Source organism: Sphaeramia orbicularis, unplaced genomic scaffold (genome assembly GCF_902148855.1).
Source record: "Sphaeramia orbicularis unplaced genomic scaffold, fSphaOr1.1, whole genome shotgun sequence".
In the NCBI taxonomy this organism is placed as follows: Eukaryota; Metazoa; Chordata; class Actinopteri; order Kurtiformes; family Apogonidae; genus Sphaeramia; species Sphaeramia orbicularis.
The window spans coordinates 79,954-105,240 of record NW_021941450.1 but is presented as its reverse complement, the minus strand read 5'-3'; the positions used below and the strand labels follow the sequence as shown (position 1 = coordinate 105,240).

The 25,287-nt window shown below is 40.4% G+C and overlaps 1 protein-coding gene across 1 annotated transcript in view; it reads left to right on the top strand.

Moving 5' to 3' along the window:
* The window catches only part of LOC115415789 (cyclin-Y-like), a 43,467-nt gene extending 24,069 nt beyond the window's left edge, over positions 1–19,398 (top strand). Inside the window, exons 6-11 of the mRNA XM_030129427.1 lie at positions 3,332–3,389; positions 3,746–3,865; positions 8,238–8,404; positions 18,826–18,988; positions 19,092–19,221; positions 19,281–19,398. Of these exons, the coding sequence (XP_029985287.1) occupies positions 3,332–3,389; positions 3,746–3,865; positions 8,238–8,404; positions 18,826–18,988; positions 19,092–19,208 (625 nt within the window). The 3' untranslated portion in view covers positions 19,209–19,221; positions 19,281–19,398. The remainder of the gene's footprint in view (positions 1–3,331; positions 3,390–3,745; positions 3,866–8,237; positions 8,405–18,825; positions 18,989–19,091; positions 19,222–19,280) is intronic.
* The last annotated feature ends 5,889 nt before the right edge of the window (positions 19,399–25,287 follow it).

Sequence of the window (25,287 nt, the reverse complement as noted above, 5' to 3'; positions counted from 1 at the left end):
TGTTTTCACTTTTCATGTGTTTATTTCACTTTTCATGTGTGTTTTCACTTTTCATGTGTTTATTTCACTTTTCATGTGTGTTTTCACTTTTCATGTGTGTTTTCACTTTTCATGTGTTTATTTCACTTTTCATGTGTGTTTTCACTTTTCATGTGTGTGTGTTTTCACTCTTCATGTGTTTTCACTTTTCACGTGTGTGTTTTCACTTTTCATTTGTGTGTTTTCACTTTTCATATGTGTGTTTTCACATTTTCATGTGTGTTTTCAATTTTCATGTGTGTTTTCACTTTTCATGTGTTTATTTCACTTTTCATGTGTGTTTTCACTTTTCATGTGTGTGTGTTTTCACTCTTCATGTGTTTTCACTTTTCACGTGTGTGTTTTCACTTTTCATTTGTGTGTTTTCACTTTTCATATGTGTGTTTTCACATTTTCATGTGTGTTTTCACTTTTCATGTGTGTTTTTACTTTTCATATGTGTGTTTTCACTTTTCATGTGTTTTCATTTTTCATGTGTTTTCACTTTTCACGTGTGTTTTCACTTTTCATTTGTGTGTGTTTTCACTTTTCATTTGTGTGTGTTTTCACTTTTCATGTGTGTGTTTTCACTTTTCATATGTGTGTTTTCACTTTTCATGTGTGTGTTTTCACTTTTCATATGTGTGTTTTCACTTTTCATATGTGTGTGATTTCGCTTTTCATGTGTGTTTTCACTTTTCATATGTGTGTTTTCACTTTTCATACGTGTGTTTTCACTTTTCATGTGTGTTTTCGCTTTTCACGTGTGTGTTTTCACTTTTCATGTGTTTTCACTTTTCATATGTGTTTTCACTTTTCATGTGTGTTTTCACTTTTCATATGTGTGTTTTCACTTTTCATATGTGTGTGATTTCGCTTTTCATGTGTGTTTTCACTTTTTATATGTGTGTTTTCACTTTTCATGTGTGCGTTTTCAGTTTTCATATGTGTGCGTTTTCACTTTTCATGTCTGTGTTTTCACTTTTTGTATGTTTTCAGTTTTCATATGTGTGTTTTCACTTTTCATACGTGTGTTTTCACTTTTCATGTGCGTTTTCACTTTTCATCTGTGTGTTTTCACTTTTCATATGTGCTTTCACTTTTCATCTGTGTGTTTTCACTTTTCATGTGTTTTTATTTTTCATGTTTTGTGTTTTCACTTTTCATATGTGTGTTTTCCCTTTTCATGTGTTTTTTCACTTTTCATATGTGTGTTTTCAGTCTTCATATGTGTATTTTTTCCACTTTTCATGTGTGTGTTTTCACTTTTCATGTGTTTATTTCACTTTTCATATGTGTGTTTTCACTTTTCATATGTGTGTGTTTTCACTTTTCATATGTGTGTTTTCACTTTTCATATGTGTGTTTTCAGTTTTCATAAGTGTGTTTTTTCAGTTTTCATATGTGTGTGTTTTCACTTTTCATATGTGTGTGTTTTCAGTTTTCATTTGTGTGTGTTTTCACTTTTAATCTGTGTGTGTTTCACTTTTCATCTGTGCGTGTTTTCACTTTTCATATGTTTTGTGTTTTCACTTTTCATATATGTGTGTTTTCACTTTTCATACCTGTGTGTTTTCACTTTTCATCTGTGCGTGTTTTCACTTTTCATATGTGTATTTTCACTTTTCATATGTGTGTGTTTTCACTTTTCATCTGTGCATGTTTTCACTTTTCATCTGTGTGTATTTTCACTTTTCATATGTGTGTGTTTTCACTTTTCATCTGTGCGTGTTTTCACTTTTCATCTGTGTGTATTTTCACTTTTCATATGTGTGTTTTCACCTTTCATGTGTGTGTGTTTTCACTTTTCATTTTCTGTGTGTTTTCACATTTTCATGTGTGTGTTTTCACTTTTCATCTGTGCATGTTCTCACTTTTCATGTGTGTATTTTCACTTTTCATATGTGTGTGTTTTCACTTTTCATCTGTGCGTGTTTTCACTTTTCATCTGTGCATGTTTTCACTTTTCATCTGTGTGTATTTTCACTTTTCATATGTGTGTTTTCACCTTTCATGTGTGTGTGTTTTCACTTTTCATTTGTGTGTGTTTTCACATTTTCATGTGTGTGTTTTCACTTTTCATGTGTGTTTTCACTTTTCATATGTGTGTTTTCACTTTTCATGTGTGTTTTCACTTTTCATATGTGTGTTTTCACTTTTCATGTGTGTTTTCACTTTTCATATGTGTGTTTTCACTTTTCGTGTGTGCTTTTACTTTTCATGTGTGTTTTCACTTTTCATATGTGTGTTTTCACTTTTCATTTGTGTGTTTTCACTTTTCATGTGTTTATTTCACTTTTCATGTGTGTGTGTTTTCACTTTTCATATGTGTGTTTTCACTTTTCATATGTGTGTTTTCACTTTTCATTTGTGTGTTTTCACTTTTCATGTGTTTATTTCACTTTTCATGTGTGTGTGTTTTCACTTTTCATCTGTGTGTTTTCACTTTTCATGTGTTTTCACTTTTCATATGTGTGTTTTCACTTTTCATGTGTGTTTTCACTTTTCATATGTGTGTTTTCACTTTTCATGTGTTTATTTCACTTTTCATGTGTGTTTTCACTTTTCATGTGTTTATTTCACTTTTCATGTGTGTATTTTCACTTTTCATATGTGTGTGTTTTCACTTTTCATATGTGTGTGTTTTCAGTTTTCATCTGTGCGTGTTTTCACTTTTCATCTGTGTGTATTTTCACTTTTCATATGTGTGTATTTTCACTTTTCATCAGTGTATTTTCACTTTTCATATGTGTGTATTTTCACTTTTCATATGTGTGTGTTTTCACTTTTCATATGTGTGTTTTCACTTTTCATCTGTGCGTGTTTTCACTTTTCATCTATGTGTATTTTCACTTTTCATATGTGTGTGTTTTCACTTTTCATCTGTGCGTGTTTTCACTTTTCATATGTGTGTATTTTCACTTTTCATATGTGTGTGTTTTCACTTTTCATCTGTGCGTGTTTTCACTTTTCATATGTGTGTATTTTCACTTTTCATATGTGTGTATTTTCACTTTTCATATGTGTGTGTTTTCACTTTTCATCTGTGCGTGTTTTCACTTTTCATATGTGTGTATTTTCACTTTTCATATGTGTGTATTTTCACTTTTCATATGTGTGTGTTTTCACTTTTCATATGTGTGTTTTCACTTTTCATCTGTGCGTGTTTTCACTTTTCATCTGTGTGTATTGTCACTTTTCATATGTGTGTGTTTTCACTTTTCATCTGTGCGTGTTTTCACTTTTCATATGTGTGTATTTTCACTTTTCATATGTGTGTATTTTCACTTTTCATATGTGTGTGTTTTCACAGGGACGCTGACGGAGGAGCGCTGCTCGACATCTTTGATGAGAGACGTCACCCTCTTTCAGTAAGACATGACGGTTTGAATGTGTGTGTTCGACACATCAACTACATCTACATGGAAACAGATAGGAGCCAATCATGTCACAGGTCGAGTGCAGGTCGATCGCAAGTCAAAGGACACTTGAAGTATCAATAAGACTGAAGGTCCCACTGACCAGCTTTGATAAGTAACCCTGCGTCTGCATCTGTGTCCGTGTCTGCATCTGTGTCTGCATCTGTGTCTGCATCTGTGTCTGCATCTGTGTCTGCGTCTGCATCTGCGTCTGCATCTGTGTCTGCATCTGTGTCTGCGTCTGCATCTGTGTCTGCATCTGCGTCTGCATCTGTGTCTGCATCTGTGTCTGCGTCTGCATCCTGCAGAACTCTGAGGTTCCACTGGACTATGACCAACACGACCCCGAGCACAAGCAGATCTACCGCTTCGTTCGGACCTTATTCAGCTCCGCTCAGCTGACGGCCGAATGTGCAATAGTCACATTGGTGAGTTATTTCAAAGAGTATATAAAACCCCCAAACCCATTTAGACCCCCCAGACCCATTTAGACCCCAGACACATTTAAACCCCCAGACCCATTTAAACCTTCAGACCCATTTAAACCTTCAGACCCATTTAAACCTTCAGACCCATTTAATCCCCCAAACCCATGTAGACCCCACACCCGTAGTGTACCCCTAACCCTAATCCTGGGTCAGGCAGTCTAACCCTAACCCTAATCCTGGGTCAGGCAGTCTAACCTTAACCCTAATCCTGGGTCAGGGAGTCTAACCCTAAAACTAATCCTGGGTCAGGCAGTCTAACCCTAACCCTAATCCTGGGTCAGGCAGTCTAACCCTAACCCTAATCCTGGGTCAGGCAGTCTAACCCTAACCCTAATCCTGGGTCAGGCAGTCTAACCCTAACCCTAATCCTGGGTCAGGCAGTCTAACCCTAACCCTAATCCTGGGTCAGGCAGTCTAACCCTAATCCTGGGTCAGGCAGTCTAACCCTAAAACTAATCCTGGGTCAGGCAGTCTAACCCTAACCCTAATCCTGGGTCAGGCAGTCTAACCCTAACCCTAATCCTGGGTCAGGCAGTCTAACCCTAATCCTGGGTCAGGCAGTCTAACCCTAATCCTGGGTCAGGCAGTCTAACCTTAACCCTAATCCTGGGTCAGGCAGTCTAACCCTAACCCTAATCCTGGGTCAGGCAGTCTAACCCTAACCCTAACCCTGGGTCAGGCAGTCTAACCCTAACCCTAATCCTGGGTCAGGCAGTCTAACCCTAATCCTGGGTCAGGCAGTCTAACCTTAACCCTAATCCTGGGTCAGGCAGTCTAACCCTAACCCTAATCCTGGGTCAGGCAGTCTAACCCTAACCCTAATCCTTGGTCAAGCAGTCTAACCCTAACCCTAATCCTGGGTCAGGCAGTCTAACCCTAACCCTAATCCTGGGTCAGGCAGTCTAACCCTAACCCTAATCCTGGGTCAGGCAGTCTAACCCTAACCCTAATCCTTGGTCAAGCAGTCTAACCCTAACCCTAATCCTGGGTCAGGCAGTCTAACCCTAACCCTAATCCTGGGTCAGGCAGTCTAACCTTAACCCTAATCCTGGGTCAGGCAGTCTAACCCTACCCCTAATCCTGGGTCAGGCAGTCTAACCCTAACCCTAATCCTGGGTCAGGCAGTCTAACCCTAAAACTAATCCTGGGTCAGGCAGTCTAACCCTACCCCTAATCCTGGGTCAGGCAGTCTAACCCTAACCCTAAACCTGGGTCAGGCAGTCTAACCCTAACCCTAATCCTGGGTCAGGCAGTCTAACCCTACCCCTAATCCTGGGTCAGGCAGTCTAACCCTAACCCTAATCCTGGGTCAGGCAGTCTAACCCTAACCCTAATCCTGGGTCAGGCAGTCTAACCCTAACCCTAATCCTGGGTCAGGCAGTCTAACCCTAAAACTAATCCTGGGTCAGGCAGTCTAACCCTAACCCTAATCCTGGGTCAGGCAGTCTAACCCTAATCCTGGGTCAGGCAGTCTAACCCTAATCCTGGGTCAGGCAGTCTAACCCTAATCCTGGGTCAGGCAGTCTAACCCTAATCCTGGGTCAGGCAGTCTAACCTTAACCCTAATCCTGGGTCAGGCAGTCTAACCCTAACCCTAATCCTGGGTCAGGCAGTCTAACCCTAACCCTAATCCTGGGTCAGGCAGTCTAACCCTAATCCTGGGTCAGGCAGTCTAACCTTAACCCTAATCCTGGGTCAGGCAGTCTAACCCTAACCCTAATCCTGGGTCAGGCAGTCTAACCCTAACCCTAATCCTGGGTCAGGCAGTCTAACCCTAATCCTGGGTCAGGCAGTCTAACCTTAACCCTAATCCTGGGTCAGGCAGTCTAACCCTAACCCTAATCCTGGGTCAGGCAGTCTAACCCTAACCCTAATCCTGGGTCAGGCAGTCTAACCCTAACCCTAATCCTGGGTCAGGCAGTCTAACCCTAACCCTAATCCTGGGTCAGGCAGTCTAACCCTAACCCTAATCCTGGGTCAGGCAGTCTAACCCTAACCCTAATCCTGGGTCAGGCAGTCTAACCCTAACCCTAATCCTGGGTCAGGCAGTCTAACCCTAACCCTAATCCTGGGTCAGGCAGTCTAACCCTAACCCTAAACCTGGGTTCCATTCACAGACCCATTCTAAAACATCTAGCCCATATTTATTAGTCATGCATTTGAATCTTGGCCCGTCCCAATCCGGTGGTGGAACTTAAAATTTGCATTTCCCATCTTTTCGTTTATGTTTATGTTTATGTTTATGCATTTGGCAGACGCTTTTTTCCAAAGTGACTTACAGGGGAAAAACAATTCAATCACTCAATCAATCAAATTTTATTTATGTAGTGCCAGATCACAAAAAAGTTCTCTCATGACACTTTATATATATAGTTGGTCAAAACCAGACTCTAAGCCAATTTACAGAAACCCAACATACAGGGACAGACCTCAGTCTGGGTTATCACAGCTGAATTTATGTTAAATAACACAAAGACGTGCATTTTCTAAACCACTTGTTAATGTCTCACTTGGAACATTAATCTTCCAGACACAACGATCCGGGCCGCAAAAATTTTAAGATGATGAAATCGTCAAATACCATGCTTTACCAGGCGTTGGGCATCCCCAACTTACGTGACGTCATTGTGCAACTACAACAAAACAATTAATTCCCCACGATGAAGAAATGAATCAGCCAGTGTCGACTTTGACCGACAACAAGATTCACAATGTCATGAGTTTTACCCCCACAAAATTATCAACCAAATAATAATAAGTAAGAAAATTTGGAAAAACAAGTAGGAAATCAGGATCTTTTTTTTTTTATTCCCTTTTTTTGTAATCTCTGGTTTAATTGTTTCATCTGATTTTGACTCAAAGAACCGCCTTCAGGAAAGCCAAACGGGCTTGACCAGACTGACACACTGAACGCATTCAGGACCATATTTTGCTTTCATGTCATCTACTATGGGTCCTGTGGTAGACGCTGCTCCCTTACCTTGTTTATTCCCCATCGCCAAATCCTCATTGACTGAACCCCTTTAAGATCCCCACCAGGGAAACCCCTGTTGAGTACTACTAATGCACAACTAAAGAAGTTGGGTGCAAAACAAAGTTCACAAAGCAAGTAACCCCTCTAACCTCCCCACCAAGAAAAACTCGATGAGTACTTCTAATGCGCGGTTAAAGGAATTAGTTGTGGTATCAACCGGTTGATTGCGTTCCAAACACTTTTCCCTTTTATCGCTTAAATCAGCCTAACCATGAAACGCCGTGACGCCGCACTGCCACGTTTCCTGATTTAACAATTATTTAGACATAGGCGTCCCCGTGAATATCGACTTCATTTCTAAGGTACAAGTGGATTAAAAACCCTGTGACCTGGCCACATAGAGTCTAGCCTTACTTCCAAAGCAGACGCTCAGACCCCTCTGCCTCAAAAACAGGTACGCTCAGGCTTCCATAGTAGATGACATGTTTTCACTTTAGCAATTTGTTTTCACTTTTAAATTAATCAATTAGAATTAGGACATTAGCAATTTGTTTTTCATTTTTAAATGAGTTACCCAGAATTAGGACATAATTTAAATTGGTAAAAATACCTCTCACTCTTTCACAAGGAGGACGTAGAGTTTGGGTTCGTTGGATAGACGTGAAGTCGACCAGTTTCACTCCAGGCATCGGACCCTCTTGTCTCTTAAGGTTTTCAGTGAGGTAGAGGAGAACCTGTAGATTGTGGATTCTTGGTGGCTAACCTGTCCGACGCCTTCGAGTGTCACATGGCGGATCTTCAGCTATTTCACTTCTGACACCAACTGTTATGGAAAAAATACTCTGCTCATTTGTCCTCAAAATAAGAAAAGCTCATTTCAGATGATCGGTGTCATTTCAGTATGAATTTAATTGGAGTTCCAAGGTACGATCGTACAGAGGCAAGTTGTCTGCAAGAGTGTAGAAGAAAATACAGTTGGTCATTCTCTCTTATATGAAACTAATGAAAAGGATTGGCCTGGAATATGTAAGAGTACAGGAAGAGATCAAGTTGTGTGTGAGAAAGCACCTCTGCTCCACACAGATGTCCATCTGATCATTCGACAAAATACAAAGTACAACAAAACCAAGCCCTAACAGGACAAAAACCCCAGTCTCATATAATACTGAGTTCAGAGTTCCAACAATCTTATATGGAATATGGAATATATGTAAACTTATATGGAATATATACAAACTTATATGGAATATATGTAACTTGCCACTACAGTAGTCTAACCCTAACCCTAATCCTGGGACAGGCAGTCTAATCCTAACCCTAACCCTAGTTCTGTCCTAGGTTTACCTGGAGCGGCTCCTGGCATACGCAGACATGGACCTCCGTCCTGGAAACTGGAAGAGGATGGTCCTGGGCGCTGTCCTGCTGGCGTCCAAAGTGTGGGATGACCAGGCCGTGTGGAACGTAGACTACTGCCACATCCTGAAGGACGTCACAGTGGACGACATGTAGGTGGAGTCTGTACACAGTCTGTATATATATATATATATATATGTATTTTTTTTTTTTTTTTTCAAATTTTTAATTAGAAACATTGAGAAAAGTTCAATATACATTTAAATTACATTGTGGTCACATAACAAGTATGTGACCGATAACCAAACTTTCCATTCTCAACATTTCAGATTTTCTTTTTTTTTTTTTGTTAAACAAAACAATTGAACAATGAACAATGGATGCATTGTTACATAAAGAAAACATATACAAAAGACCAAGAGACTTTGACCTCCTCTCTCTAAAGAAAAATAAATAAGTAAATAAATAAAATAAGAAAAGTAGAATTAATTAATTACACAAAAAACAAAACAATTCCAGATACTTTGTCATTATATTGTCATTTCTAGTACATTTAGGGTTCCCACAGGTTGTGTTTGGTAAGTGTAAACAAAAAATATCCACTTTGACCAGAGATCTGAAAATTTGTTCATTTGTAATCGAAGGGAGAAGGTTAGTCTTTCCATCTGGTAAATTTCATTCACAATTTCGACCCATTTTTCCAGACTAGGTGGTTCAGGTTGGAGCCAGTGCCTGGTCACAGCCTTTTTGCCAGCAGTTATTACAATTCTATACAAGTAGGCATTGTTCACTAAAAATTCAGTCTTTCCCATAATTAAGGTGGCAAATTCAAAAGGTAAGGTAACATTAAGTATATATTCTATATTTTTGTGTATATCCTTCCAAAATTGTTTTATTTTTGGGCAGTCCCAGAATATGTGCCAGTGATTGGCATCTTGGCTTCCACACTGTCTCCAGCACTTAAGCTCCTCCCCGCAGCAGTAACCTTTTGTTTAGGAGTAATGAAAAATCTAATCAAGCATTTCCAATTGAATTCTCTCCAAGAATATGAGTTTGTGCATTTCCACTCAGATGTACAGTAACCTGGCCATTCTTCATCAGTAATAATAGTGGTGCTGTCCTTTTCCCATTTGATTTTCACATATTGTGTTGAATATGTTTTTTTACTCAGAAACCCTTTGTATAATCTGGATAGAATACCTTTTTTAGATTTAGCCCTGTAGGAATCTAGTATTTCTTTAAGCACTGGTTCCTGCACATCCAAAGGGAAGCTTATTTCACGATTAATGTAGTGGCGTACCTGCAGATATTTGTAGAAATCTTGTTTTTCCAAGTTATGATTTTCTATGAGAGTTTGAAAATCTTTTATTACTCCTTTCTCTGTTAAAGAAAAATAGGTTGTTATACCTTTATGAATTCAATTCCGAAATCCCTTATCATTTTGATTGGGCTTAAAATCAGGGTCATATGCACACCATCTCACAATCTTCAGATTATCGTGTAATTTGTATTCATCTTTTGCATTTGACCAAGGTTTTAATGATGACTCTAGCCATGGATTTTCAACCTCATTAAGGACTTTTCCTACATCTTTATTTCCCAATACTGCCTGTAGTGGGGGTTCCGATATTAAGAGGACCTCAATGTCCTTCCATCGAGCATGATAGTTAGGATTACACAGGTTTATTAGCGGTTTGATTTGTGCTGAATAAAAATAGTCTTTTAAATTAGGCACTGCCATTCCCCCCATTTTCTTTGGAGAGCTGTAATGTTTTGAATCTCACCCGTGGTTTTTTCCCCAACCATATGAATCTAGAAATTATTTTTTCCCATTCCAAAAGTTGCTTTTTTGTGATTTCAATTGGGAGAGCCTGAAACAAAAAAAGGAATCGTGGCAGTATGTTCATTTTCACTGACTCAATTCTTTGAATTAGACTCATGCAGGGAATGGCAGTCCATCTCTGAATATCTTGTTTAATTTTTGCCACAAGGTCATCATAATTATGTTTGGATATGGTTGTAATTTCTGTGGGGATAACAACTCCTAAGTACTTTAAAGTGGTTAAATCCCATTTTAGGTTTAATTCTTTGCGTAAAGTTCTTGGAGGGTCATAATTTAAAGTAATAATCTGTGTTTTATTTACATTCAATTTATATCCTGCATAATTGCCAAAGGTTTTCAGGCAGTTGAACAAAACAGGCAATGATTTAGTTGGTTCGTTTAAATATATTAGGACATTGTCAGCGTATAGTGCCACTTTATGTACATCTCCAGAAATGTTTATCCCCTTTATATCATCTGTCTGTCTAATCATTTGAGCCAGAGGCTCTATGTAGAGAGCGAACAAAAGAGGAGAAAGCCCACAGCCCTGCCTAGTTCCGCGTTCCAATTCAAATGCTTTTGTTAAGTATCCGTTTATTTTTATTCGGGCTGTTGGTTTTGTGTACAAGGACTCAATTGTTTTTATAAAATTATTATGAAAGCCAAACTTCTGCAACACTTCATATAAGAAGTTCCAGCTCACAGAGTCAAAGGCCTTCTCAGCGTCAAGACTGACCAAAGCTGCTTGAATCTTCTGCTTTTTAATATAGTTCATTACATGTAAAGTACGCCTTATATTATCATGCGTTTGTCTCTGTGAGATAAAGCCTGTCTGGTCAGTGTTAATAAGTTTTGGTAAAATCGTCTCTAATCTCTTTGCTAAGATTGACGTAAAAAGTTTGTAATCGGTATTGAGAACCGAAATGGGTCTAAATGAGCTACAATTGAGTGGATCCTTTCCTCCTTTAGGAATTACTGAGATGGTGGCTTCTTTCCATGAAGGTGGCATTCTCCCATCTTTTAAAGCTATATTTAGTATTTGTAGAAGAAAAGGTGATAATTCAGTTTTAAATTTCTTATACCATTCGGCAGAAAAACCGTCTGGGCCAGGCGATTTGTTTGCCTTTAGTTTTGATATTGCACTTGACAATTCTCTCTCAGTTATTTCAACCATAAGTGTTTTATTTTGGTTTTCAGATAAGACAGGCAGTTCGAGTGTGCTCAAAAAGTTACTTATCTGTTGTTTATTTTTTAAATTTGGTTGTGTGGATAATTGTTTATAATAATTTTGAAAGACAGATTGGATTTCCGCCTGTTTATACAAACATGTTTTTGAAATTGGGTCTTTTATCTTATATATTGTGTTATCTGCTTGTTGTTTTTGTAATTTACTTGCGAGTAATTTGGCAAATTTAGAACCTGATTCATAACACTTTTGTTTCGTGTAAATCATCTTTTTCCGTATTTCCAACTGGTACATAGCATTTATTCGGTTTCTTAAAATTTTCAATTTGCTGTTAAGCTCTGGATTCAAATCTCTTTTGTGTTTTGACTCAAGTTCTTTAACTCTTTGTTTAGATCTTTTATCTTAGACTGTCTCTCTCTCTTTTTATGTGAGCAAAAAGATATAATTTTACCTCTCATATATGCTTTTAATGTGTCCCATACAATTTCTGGGCTTACTTGACCATCAAGATTTTCCTTCAAAAAAGCTGAAATATCGGTTTTAATTAATTTAGCAAATTGAATGTCATTTAACACATGTGTGTTCAATTTCCATAATGTATTCTTGGATTCATTATTAATTTGCAAAGTTAAGAAAATAGGAGCATGGTCCGACAAGTCCATGTTTCCTATATCTGCATTTTCTATTCGGTGACAATCCCTTTTAAAAATAAAAAAAGAATCAATCCTTGAGTACACTGTATGTGAGTGAGAATAATGAGTATAGTCACGGCTTGTTGGATAGAGGTTCCTCCAAATATCTATAACACCATGGTCTGACATCAGTATTTTAATTTTCTTTTGTAAAGAATTTCGAGCAACAGGTTTTGATGAGTCTAGTTTTGGGTTAAGCCTTAAATTCCAATCTCCCCCACAAATAATAATTCCAGTTGCTTGTGTCATCAGCTCAAAGAGTTTTCTATAGAACCTAAGGTCACTGCAGGGGGGTGCATATACATTAAGCAGTGTTATTATAACACCATCTATTTTCCCTGATATTAGTGAATATCGCCCTTCTTTGTCCTTATTTTCAGAAATTAATTCAAAAGGAATCTTGTGAGATATTAAGGTAGCGACCCCCCTTCTGTGACCAGTGTTGTAAGATGAGTAATATATTTTAGAAAAACCCATTTTTTGCAGTTTTTCATGTTCAGCAGAATTAAGGTGTGTTTCTTGCAGCATAGCAATTTCAACATTCTCCTTTCTCAATTTGGATAATATCTTACTTCGTTTTGTCGGATTAAGAACCCCGTTTACATTATATGAAGCAAACTTTATACCATTGGTCATAACATTCTTATTAAACATAGTCTCCCAGTCCAATGCCCATCAACAAAATGCATCCATTCAACTGTGAACAAAAGAACACGAACAAAACAAAAACTTTGAATCATAACAAATGTAACTCCTTGTGGAGAGCATGCTTCCAGTGCAGAGGTTCTAAGTAACTGAACCTTTGTTGGGCTTGCGGTATCAGAAGTCCCTTCAGGGGAAAACCTGCTCGCTAAGGGCAGGGCCCACTGAGATGGCTGTATGGTGTCAGCAATCATAAACAAATAGTGTCTATACCCGACATGTTATATTATCAAGAGAATCGGGAGTAAAACGGGGACTGAGATCCAAATGGATAACTTTAGCTTTGAGTTAAAGGACATTTGTAAAACAAATAGTTACTTATCTGCAGGAGTCTGGCGTCTGAATTCTTGCAGTTTTTCCACAATATGCAACTGAGTATCTTCACTGGCTTGAGAGGCTGCACTTTGCGCTGCTGTGCCTTGCTCCCGGGTCCGCTGCCAGGGTGAAAGCCGCTGCAACTCACGCTGATATGGTTCCATGTTAGGCGGTATGATGGTAACTGGGAGTCCGCGTGATGACATGTCTGCCGTTGCCTCCACTGCATTTTGATACAGACGGGTCCCCTCTTGGAAGAACACTCGCATTTTCGCAGGGTATGGTGTTTGGAACTTGATTTTCTTCTCCTTAAGCACCTTCTTTACCTGGCTGTATTCGGCACGCTTCTTAAGGATAGCCGGTGGGTAATCGTGGTCCACAATCGTTTGTTGTTGTAGAAAACTTGTGTCTTTTGCCATGCTCTCCTTATTACCTCCTCTTTGACTCTGAAACTGGCAAACTTGGCAATGATGGAGCGAGGCTTTGATGGGTCATTTGGCATAGGTCCTAGTGCTCTGTGGGCTCGTTCAATCTTCATTTCAACCTCATGTGGAATATCCAGGGAATCTCTTAGCATTTTCTCCAAAAAGGAAATAATGTTGGTGCCTTCGGCTTGCTCTGGAATAGCGTAGATTCTGATGTTATCTCTACGTGCGCGAGCTTCTTGCTCTGTGAGCCTAGCCTCCATGCTATTCTGTCGCTGTATTAGCTGCTCCAGTAATGTAGATGCTGCCTGCATAGATGTTTCAACCTCGCCAATACAGCATTCTGCTTCATCCAGACGATTGTTTGTTGAGTGTAGATTTTGTTGGATATCAGAGAGCTGTTTCTTATTGTCTTGTCTGAAATCTTTCAGTTCTTTGAGTATGCTATCCAAGCTAGCTCTTTCTGTTTCGTTATCCTCCGAGTCCTCGTGGATGGGAGAGCAGCTCGGTTCATGCCGTATTTCCTCATCGTTAAGCTCCATGTCCGCGCTCCCCCTCCGTCCTTTACCTCTCCTGGTCTCCATTTTCTTAAAATTGTCAATTTTTGTAATACATTGGCTTATCAGGAGGGTTTTTTATCAATACCGTCGGAGAGCACTAAAGTTATGCGGCCATCTTGGGTGCAACCCGGAAACGCCACCCACAGTCTGTGTATTTATACATGTAGTGAATATGTATATACATGTAGGTTTAGTCTATATACAGCATATATATATGTATATATATATATATATATATATATATATATATATATATATATATATATACACATGTTATGCCTGTAACGGTACACAAAATTTTCGGTTCAGTACGTTTTTGGTTTTCAAAACCACGGTTCAGTTTTTTATGGTTCGGTACGGGAAGAAAGAAAACCCCTCAAAATGTCTTTAATGCATTTATGAATTTTTGAACATTCTTCCCCCAATTGTTGGAGACAATAGAATATAGTAAGTTTAGTAGTTTGCCTTGGACTTGAACCAGGGTCCTCCTATTCAAAAGGCAGCAGCTCTAACCACTGCACTATACACAGACACATGGAAGCATACACCAGCAAAAGGTTCACAGGGATTTTTTTCAATGTGATCACTAAAAGAAAGTACTCTTCAAAAAATCGCAATTATTCCATAACCGTAGGTCGTATCTGAAAAATTCTTTCAGTTTTGGATTCTGCAGACTCGTGGGAATTTAGTGAGGTATAACTTTTTTGTCAAAAGTCTGAAATGAATAAGCAGTAATTGCAGAAATATAGAGTACCTTTCAAAGGCAGATTGCCAACTTCCTGTTGGAGTTAGCTCATAAGTGTCAGTGTAGGATTTGTCGGCTCAATCAGACCAACATTTTGGCATTTGTGTCATGTTTCTGTGACATTCCTACTGGCCCCTAGGGCAGTTTTTGTGTATTTTTTAGTACGAAGTTGGTGCTACAGAGTCCTTTTTGGCACCCAAGGGGTTAATTTTGATATTGTGTCAAAGTGGTCACCAGCCATGACATACATGGCAAATTTGGTGAGTTTTGGAGCATGTTAAGGGGGTCAAATGACAGTCTAAAGTGGAAAAAGTATGAAAATAAACAAATTGTTATAAGTCAATAACCGTACATCCTATCTCAAAATTTTTTGCATGTGAGCATTGTGGTGAGTCCCGTGAATGGATAGATATGTCACATGTGAGTCACAAGAGTCCAAAGTGAAAAATGAGTTCCAGACATCGGAACTTTCCGGGCTCATAAAAAAAAAAAAAAAAAAAAAAAAATAAGACAGTTAAGACTAAGTTACGAGATCACTTTTTTGAGGAGAGTTCACCCTATCTTTTGGTGCTATTGAGAAACCAATACGACAAACGGTGTCATCGGAGTTAGTTTTAGAAATTTTATTTTGAAAGGCATATTGCGAACTTCCTGTTGGAGATAGGTCAAAAGTGTCAGTGGATGATTTGTAGTGCTTCATCAAACAAACATTTTGGCATTGGTTTCATGTCTGTACAACATTCCTTTTGGTCATGAGGGCTGTTACCATTTTTTTTTTTTTTTTTTACAAAGGTGGCACTAGAGAGCACATTTTGGCACCTATGGGGTTAATTTTTAAATTTTATAAAATTTTTCGCCAGGCCTGACATGTGTGCCAAGTTTGGTGAGTTTTCAAGCATGTTTAGGGGGTCAAAATCCAGGTGGAAGTGGCGAAGTAAGAATAATAATAATATCAAAATTAAAGCTGCAAGCAGCATTGGGCGGGACCTCGCACCGGGCGATCCGCCTCCCACGCGATCCGCCCCCCCGCGTGATCCGCCTCCCCTGCGATCCGCCTCCCGTGACCCTCCACACCTCAGCTCCACTCACACCTCTCCGTCCCCATACCAGTTCCCACCCTTTAGTGTCCGTCCTCCTTACATCTGTACAGAACACCAGCGACCCTCTGCTGAAGCCACCATCACCTTTAAAATGAGACTTTTATTTTGGAAACCCTACTGTGTGTATGTGCATTTGTTTTTAATGTGAGAGAAAGAATCAGTTTGAAAAATTAATTGAAATTGTATGAATAAGTGAGTATAAAACTGATGATTTACCACATTTAAGGCTTTTATTTTGGAAAAACCCTATTGTGTTAGGATGTGTGTCTGTGAGAAAGAGTACTTTTGAATGAAGAAACATTGTACAAACAGTTGAGTGTTTGGTCATAAAAATGAAAAGAAGTTATGTAATAGACATTTTGTATTATTCTTAATTTTGGTTTTATTTTGAAAAAATGTACTCCGTGTACTTTTGAATGTGTGCAAAATTTCCAATATCCACAATACAATGCAGTAAAACCTGTTTTAAAATAAAATTTAAAAAAAAAAAAAATTTTTGGATTACCTGGGACTTGAACCAGGGTCCTTCTGCTCCATAGGCAGCTACATGAACCACTGCACTACAGAGACATATGTTAAAATGTGCACCAGCAAGACTTTTATAGGGATTTTGCCATTTGGAAAAGTGAAACTAAACATAGTCTTCAAAAAATCGCCATAATTCCATAACCGTAGGTCGTATCTGAAAAATTGTTTCACTTTTGGATTCTGCAGACTCGTGGAAATTCAATGAGGTATAAGTTTTATGTCAAAACTCTGAAATGAATAAGCAGTAATTGCAGAAACGTAGAGTAACTTTCAAAGGCAGATTGCCAACTTCCTGTTGGAGTTAGCTCATGAGTGTCAGTGTATGATTTGTCGGGCTCAATCAGACCAACATTTTGCCATTTGTTTCATGTTTCTGTGACATTCCTACTGGCCGCTAGGGCAGATTTTGTGTGTTTTTTAGTACATAGGTGGCGCTACAGAGTCCATTTTGGCACCCAAGGGGTTAATTTTGATATTGAATCAAAGTGTTCACCAGCCATGACATACATGGCAAATTTGGTGAGTTTTGGCGCATGTTAAGGGGGTCAAATGGCAGTCTAAAGAGGAAAAAGTATGAAAAGAAACAAATTCTCATAAATCAATAACCGTACATCCTATCTCAAAATTTTTTGCATGTGAACGTTGTGGTGAGTTCCCTGAACGCGTAGATATGTCACATGTGGGGAAAAACTGCAAAGTGAAAAATGACTTCCAAACATCACAAATTTGCGGGCTTGTAAAAAAAAACTAGGACAGTTAAGACTAAGCTACGAGATCACTTTTGTGAGGAGGGTTCAGTCTATCTTTTGGTGCTATTTAGAAGTCAATACGACAAACGCTGTCATCGGAGTAAGTTTTAGAAATTTTATTTTGAAAGGCATATTGTGAACTTCCTGTTGGAATTAGGTCATAAGTGTCAGTGGATGATTTTTAGTGCTTTTTCCAACCAACATTTTGGCACTGGTTCTATTTCTCTACGACATTCCTACTGGCCACTAGGGCATTTGCCATATTTTTCACATAGGTGGCGCTAGAGAGCCCATTTTGGCACCTATGGGGTTAATTTTTTCATTTTATCAAATTTTTCGCCAGGCCTGACATGTGTGCCAAATTTGCTGAGTTTTTGAGCATGTTCAGGGGGTCAAAATCCAGTTTAAAGTGACGATAGTATAATAATAATAATAATAATAATAATAAAAAACGAACGAATAACAATAGGGCCTTGCTTGCAGGCAAGGCCTCTCACTGTGTGAGAGGGCCTTACCTTTCGGCTCGGTCCCTAATAAAAACGAACGAAAAACAATAGGGCCTTGCTTGCAGGCAAGGCCTCTCACTGTGTGAGAGGGCCTTACCTTTCGGCTCGGTCCCTAATGAACGAAAAACAATAGGGCCTTGCTTGCAGGCAAGGCCTCTCACTGTGTGAGAGGGCCTTACCTTTTGGCTCGGTCCCTAAAAAAAAAAAAAAAAAAAAAAATTCCACATGAATTGCAACACTAACAAGAGAGCAAACTGGTATTCTGTTTAAACAAACTGAAGAGCAACACTGACAAATAAATTAATCTAATTATTTATTTTAGGACAGATAAACTGTTTAGGCCACTGTGTGTACTTGTGTGTGTGTGTGTGTGTGTGTGTGTGTATGTAGGGTGCGATTTGTCGAAAACACGGGGGGGGGGGGGTGTTCTTTTTTTTTGTCTTTTGTCGGGGGGGGTATACGTGGGGGTTCAGTCCATAACTAATGTAATAACTAACACTGGCGTGAAATGAAAGTGAAACTTTACATCCTTTCAACTCCTTTACAACTTTCAACTCTGGGTTCTATTCAGCTATTATACAGTGTGTGTGTGTGTGTGTGAGTGTGTGTGTGAGAGAGAGAGAGAGAGAGAAAGAGAGAGAGAGCTAGTGTCAGTGTTTTAGAACTACTGTAGTTCCTAGGGGCCAAACAAGGTCCGTCTTATCTCCGTCTCTTTCCTGGTTGTTGTCTTTCACCTGAACCTGAACTGATCCAAACTGGACTGGACTGATGCTGGAGGGTCTGCAGTCTGTTCCCTTCAGGTTCACATCAGATTTGTTGTTTTTTTTAACCTTATGGAAGCAGCTATTTCATGTTTCGATTCATTGTGCACTAGTTCCATATGTCCGTGTGGAACTTGCACAGATTTAAAGTTCCACATCGAACGATGCCTTTTGTTCTTTTTTCTTTTTCTCATTATACTGTGCTGTTTCGGTACAGCGGTGAACTGAAACAGTTCGGTTCGGTACGTGTACCGTTACAGGCCTAATATGTTGTCTATGTGTAGATATGTGTGTGTATACATATATATATATATATATATATATATATATATATATTTGTAAATATGCAGGCATATACCCTAACCCCATTCACAGAGCTGTAGTCCACCCTGTTCGGTTCTCCTGTACGGTTCTCCTGTTCGGTTCTCTTGTTCGGTTCTCTTGTTTGGTTTGCGAATCCTTTGTAAACTCTCTGTTCTCAGGAATGAGCTGGAGCGTCAGTTTCTGGAGTTGCTGCAGTTTAACATCAACGTTCCGTCCAGTGTTTATGCCAAGTACTACTTTGACCTGCGATCGCTGTCCGAGTCCAACCACCTGAACTTCCCCCTGGTTCCGCTGAGCAGAGACAAGGCCCAGAAACTAGAGGTGAGCACCACGTCCACCAGAACCTTCACTGTCACCTCTGCTGTTCTGTTCCTTCTAATGTTCTACCTGTTCTACCCTCATTGCATCCTTTTCTTTGGTACAGGCTATTTCCCGACTCTGTGACGACAAATACAAGGATGTACGGCGAGCGGCGAGGAAACGTTCAGCGAGCATGGACCACCTGAGTGGGACCAGGTGGGTTCCTGCCATCCTGTCCTGACCCGGACCAGCATGGACCACCTGAGTGGGACCAGGTGGGTTCCTGCCATTCTGTCCTGACCCGGACCAGCTGGAGGATCTGGATCTGGAACCAATCTGAACTGAACCTGATCCCAGACCTTCACACCGGACCCAGATCTCAGGCCTTCATACCAGACCCAGATCTCAGACCTTCACACTGGACCCAGATCTCAGACCTTCATACTGGAACCAGACCTTGATGAGTCTTTGGAGGTTGATGTGGACCTGTTGCCATTTCAGTGCCTCAGTTCTTCTACCAGGACAGTGACCGAATCCTTTGAGTGTGTTCAGGTCTGTTCTGCTCTGTATTATTGGTCCGTTTCATGCCTAACTCAGTGACTGGAGGATTTGACTGGACTTTCTATCTATCTATCTATCTATCTATCTATCTATCTATCTATCTATCTATCTATCTATCTATCTATCTATCTATCTATCTATCTATCTATCTATCTATCTATTCTCTTCCTCTTATCCGGGGCCGGGTCGTGGGGGTAACAGTCTAAGCAGGAATGGCCAGACTCCTCCCTCTCCTCAGACTCCTCCTCCAGCTCTTCCGGGGGGACCCCGAGGTATTCCCAGTCCAGTCCACAGACACAGTCTCTCCAGTGTGTCCGAGGTCTTCCCTCAGGTTTCCTCCTGATGGGACATGCCCAGAACACCTCCCCACGGAGGAGTCCAGGAGGATCTGAACCTGATGTCTGATCCACCTCAGCTGGTTCCTCTGGATGTGGAGGAGCAGCGGTTCTACTCTGAGCTCCTCCCCCTATCCCTAAGGGTGCGCCCACCCACCCTACAGCGGAAACTCATTTGGACCGCTTGTATATGGGATCTGGTCGTTTGGGTGCTGACCCAAAGCTCATGACCATAGGTGAGGGTCTGAACGTAGACTGAGGGTAAATCCAGAGCTTCTCCTTTGGGCTCAGCTCCTTCTGAACCACAGCAGACCTATCCAAGCACTGCATCACTGCACACGCTGCACCCACCCACCTGTCAATCTGAACCTTCATCCTTCCCTCACTGTGAATGAACAAGACCCAGATACTTGAACTCCTCCACTTGGAGCAAAGACTCTCCGCCGACCCCGAAACGGCAAACCACCTTTTTCCGGTCAAGAACCATGGCCTTGGATTTGGAGGTGCTGATCCTCATCCCACTCGCTTCACACTGGACTGCAAACCGCCCCAGGGCACGCTGAAGGTCCAGGTTTGATGAGGCCAACAGGACAACATCATCTGCAAAAAGCAGAGATGAAATCCTGTGGTCCCCAAACTGGACCCCCTCCGGCCCCTGGCTGCGCCTAGAAATTCTGTCCATAAAAATTATGAACAGAACCGGTGACAAAGGGCAGCCCTGCCAGAGTCTCACATGCACCTGGAACAGGTCTGACTTACTGCTGGCAATGCGAACCAGGCTCCTGCTTCAGTCATACATAGTCCCAAAGCACCCCCCACAGGATACCATGAGGGACACGGTTGAACGCCTTCTCCAGATCCACAAAACACATGTGGACTGGTTGGGTGAACTCCCATGAACCCTCGAGCACCCGATGGAGAGTGTAGACCTGGTCCAGTGTTCCGTGACTGGGACGAAAACCGCATTGTTCCTCCTGGATCTGAGGTTCGACTATCGGTCAGATCCTCCTCTCCAGTACTCTGGAATAGACTTTCCCCGGGAGGCTGAGGAGTGTGATCCCCCTGTGGTTGGAGCACATCCTCCGGTCCCCCTTCTTTAAAAGGGGGACCACCACCCCGGTCTGCCAGTCCAGAGGTACTGTTCCCGACTGCCGCACGATGTTACAGAGACGTGTCAACCAAGACAGTCCTGCACAATCCAGAGACTTAAGGTACTCAGGGTGAATCTCATCCACCCCTGGTGCCCTGCCACTGAGGAGCTTACCAACCACCTCAGTGACTTCAGCTTGGGTGATGGACGAGTCCACCTCTGGGACCTCAGCCTCTGCTTCCTCCATGGAAGACGTGGCAGTGGGATTGAGGAGATCCTCAGTTTTCCTTCCACCGTCTGACAATATCCCCAGTCGAGGTCAGCAGCTCCCCACTTCCACTGTAAACAGTGTTGGTGGCGCACTGCTTTCCCCTCCTGAGGCACCGGATGGTTTGCCAGAATTTCCTCGAGGCTGACCGATAGTCCTCCTCCATGGCTTCCCCAAACTCCTCCTAGACCCGAGTTATTGCCTCCACAACTGCTCGGGCCGTGGTGCGCCTGGCCTGCCAGTACCCATCAGCTGCCTCAGGAGTCCCACGAGCCAAAAAGGCTGCATAAGACTCCTTCTTCAGCTTGACGGCATCCCTTACTTCCTGGGAGTTGAAGACTGCACTGACATTGGGCTCTGCCTGACGTTCCCAGCAGACCCTCACAACACGTTTGGGCCTGCTGAGTCTGTCTGGCTTCCTCCTTCGGCAGCGGATCCAACTCATCACCAGGTAATGATCGGTTGACAGCTCTACCCCTCTCTTCACCCCAGTTTGTCCATGGACCAAGACCAGATATTTGGGATATTGGTACCACCCAAGGGGGCAAGTTCTAGCGATGCATTTTCAAATGGCCTTTATCTATAGATAATATTTTGCTATGATAGCCATTCCACAGTAGTAGCTTAGTCCTAGCTATCAGCCACTGAATAAACCCACTGAAAGGGACCAAACCAGAGGTCATAAAAGGTCATTTGAATGGATGGAATGTTAATACCAACACAGATTCACCACATTCATGGCCAGTTCTTTGTTATTATCAAAGATCTGAGTTTCATAAAAACCCAAATAAACAGTTTAGACAGTAGAGAAGTGCATACTGCAGCATTACACATATAGTAGTCTGGTTGATGAATAGTTCACTGTAAGTGACAAAATCAGAGGTTATAAATGTGGATGTTAATACCAACACAGATTCACCAGAATAATGGCCAATTCTTTGTTATTATCAAAGATCTGAGTCACATATAAACCACAATAAACAGTTCGGACAGTAGATAAGTGCATACTGCAGTATTCCATAGCAGTCTTGAAGCTGAATAGGTGGTCAGCAACATAACAGTGGTCAGCATTAACCCTTTGGAGTCCCTAGATGAGCCGTCTCACATCCAAATCACAAACTGATTTAAGACAGCGGATCAGCAGACAGAGTCTCTCTGAGTCTTCATTTCAACTGGTGTGAAAGTGCGGATGTCAAAGAAAAACTGAGACATCAATGTTGTTGAAAGGCCAAGTAAACCAGTCTCATGATACACAATAAATACAGAATTTTCATCATTATTGTCATCATATTCGGTGCAGGAAGAGACGGTAATAATGGGTTTCTAAGAGAAGTGCTTGCATGAAAAAAAAAACAAAAAAAAAACATGTCACTGGGTTTGGTGGAAAAGTGAACTACATCAACCAATCAGATGTATGGCATCTTGTGACACCTGATTGTTGTTATAAGTAGTTGTATATAGTTTTCTGAGTTGTAAAAACGTTAAAATGTTTAAAAAGTTTTCAATTTAGAAAATGTAAGTTATAAAAATGGTTCCTTCAACAACATTTTGGCAAAAAACACTTAAATTTCATGTTTTTTTTGGTGTGTGATTTTAGGTTCAGTGTGTTAATACAGCATGTCAAGACAAGGCAAAGTAAACAGTTTGTTAAGAAGAAATATAAAGGCAAAAACAAAAGTATTCAAAAATGGTGAAAATACACTTAGACTCCTAATTAACCCTTATTAGTTACCTGTTTATATCTAAAACATTTCTTTTTCTGTTATTACTGCTACACACAGCTTGGGCATTTTTAACACTAATGCTGTAAAGGACTATTGTCTGTTACAGCAGAATACAGTCGGACATACAGTGGACATACAGTGGACATACAGTGGACATTTGGGATGCCAGTTCAGTGTTGGATACATCACAATTTATTTGAAATGTGTTTTCACTTCCTCTAAGGGTATTTACTTTGGCAAATAAATGCCAAGACTCCCTCAAGCAAGTTAAAGTTTTGTGAAATTCAGGATTTTTTCCCGCAAATTTTGTAGAATCAGAACCGCGTAAAAAAATAAATGTAATATTTCCTGTGCTGACAATGGACTCATGACTCATACTCAAGAATTTACTTTGACTGTTTCTTTTAACCTGTTACACTTGTCATCTCAGAGACCTCTGCATAATAATTCCTATGTACCGGAATGTGTACAAATGGCAAATAAACTACCTTATGAGGCCCTAGCATCCAGACCTGCAAAGACACCAAAATACTGTCTGTGTTCTTTTCTTGTCTGTTTGCATCAGGATTGGCTCTTGAACATGTGCTCTTATGTATGAAATGAAATGGTCCGTTGGTTTTCTGCTGCGTAGTTGTGTCATTATTAAACTGCTGTCTTTGCTGGGATCACTTCAGAACTTTCATTTGTTTTCATTTGCTCTGTATGAAAAGAGAATTTATCATCATTTCACTTATTTCAATCTTAACTTTCTTGACTAAGTCTTAAATAAACATTCATATTTACTTGCCTTGGATGTGGTACTCAAATGGAATGAAAACACGTAGACTATTCTCTGAAAGAAACAATCAGTTGTAACATCTTCCTATAAAATCTGAAAAGTAGAAGCAGAATGTAATGTCACAGCCTTATCTTGGCCCAATTCCACTGCATTTTTACAGGAAAAGGTGGAAGAATTCACAAATACCACCAGACGCCATTAAGCGGAATGATACATTTTTTGGAAAAACAGGTACCATAGAATCAGGACTACACTCCTCATTTGGAAAGGCTGTCATGGTTTAATACACATATTTATGAACTACTAACACAATGGCACCACAAAGGTTTGGCCTTCTTTGGTGGTACCACTACCTGGCCTGGCCCATGGACTATGAGGGGCTATGAGCACGCCCGCACCAGCCCGCCGCCTCTCACCGCAGGCAACACCAGAGAAGTGGAGAGTCCAGCCCCTCTGGAGGGGTTGGGTTCCAGAGCCCCAGCTGTGTGTGGAGGTGAACCCGACTAGATCTAGTCGGTATCTCAGCCTCCCTCACAAGCTCCGGCTCCTTCCCCCCCAGTGAAGTGACATTCCATGCCCCAAGAGCTAGACTCTGTGTCCAGGAATCGGGTTGTCGAGCCCCCTGCTGTGGACCGCCACCCAATCCACATTTATTTATTTATTTATGTATGTATGTATGTTCAGGTCTTCAATGAATAAAACGTTTAACCCAGTGTTTTGTGAACTCTTTCTGCAGTATTTGACAGTTCCAGCATGTTTGACCACTGGGGGGTGCTGATGACTCCCCCTCAAAAATGACTAGAAAAAGGTTTAAATACCCCTGAAATCATTTATTGATGCTGTTGGAAACATACAGAACTGTTTTTAAAGGTATTTAAAAATATGACCAGAATTACCCTTTTTGGAGCCCATACTGTAGCCTTATGTTTGACCACTGGGGGGGGGGGGGGCGGCTGATGACCCACCCCCCCAAAAAATGGGTTGGAAATGTTTTAAATACCTCAGAAATCCTTCATTGATGTCTTTGGACCCATTTAGAACTGTTTTTAAAAGTATTAAAAATATGACCAGAATTTCATTTTTTGAAGCACAAAAGGGTCATTTTTGGACCATCTTCAAATCTAATTAAAAGTGTTCTAGATCATTATACATGCCCATTGACGTGTTTCTGGAGGTATTTCAAAGCTTTTTGTGCCTTTATTCAAAAATTAATTGGAGCCCCCTGGTGTTCAAATGGTAAGACTATAGTATGATGTCCAAAAATGGACATTTTAGACATGATTCCAAAAACATCTAAAATGTTATTTAGGATGTTCTAAATGACATAATAATAATAATAATAATAATAATAATAATAATAATAATAACTTTATTTGTATAGCACCTTTAAAAACAAAGTTTACAAAGTACTTTGACAGAGGGTACAACAGCAGGATACACAAAGCAAGTAAAAACACTAAAACAGAAGCAACACAATTAGAGAGATGCATGAACAAATTAATAATCAAACAGGATCAAATTTAAAAGTTAAAATTAAAAATTAAAGTTAAAAAGGGACAGACAT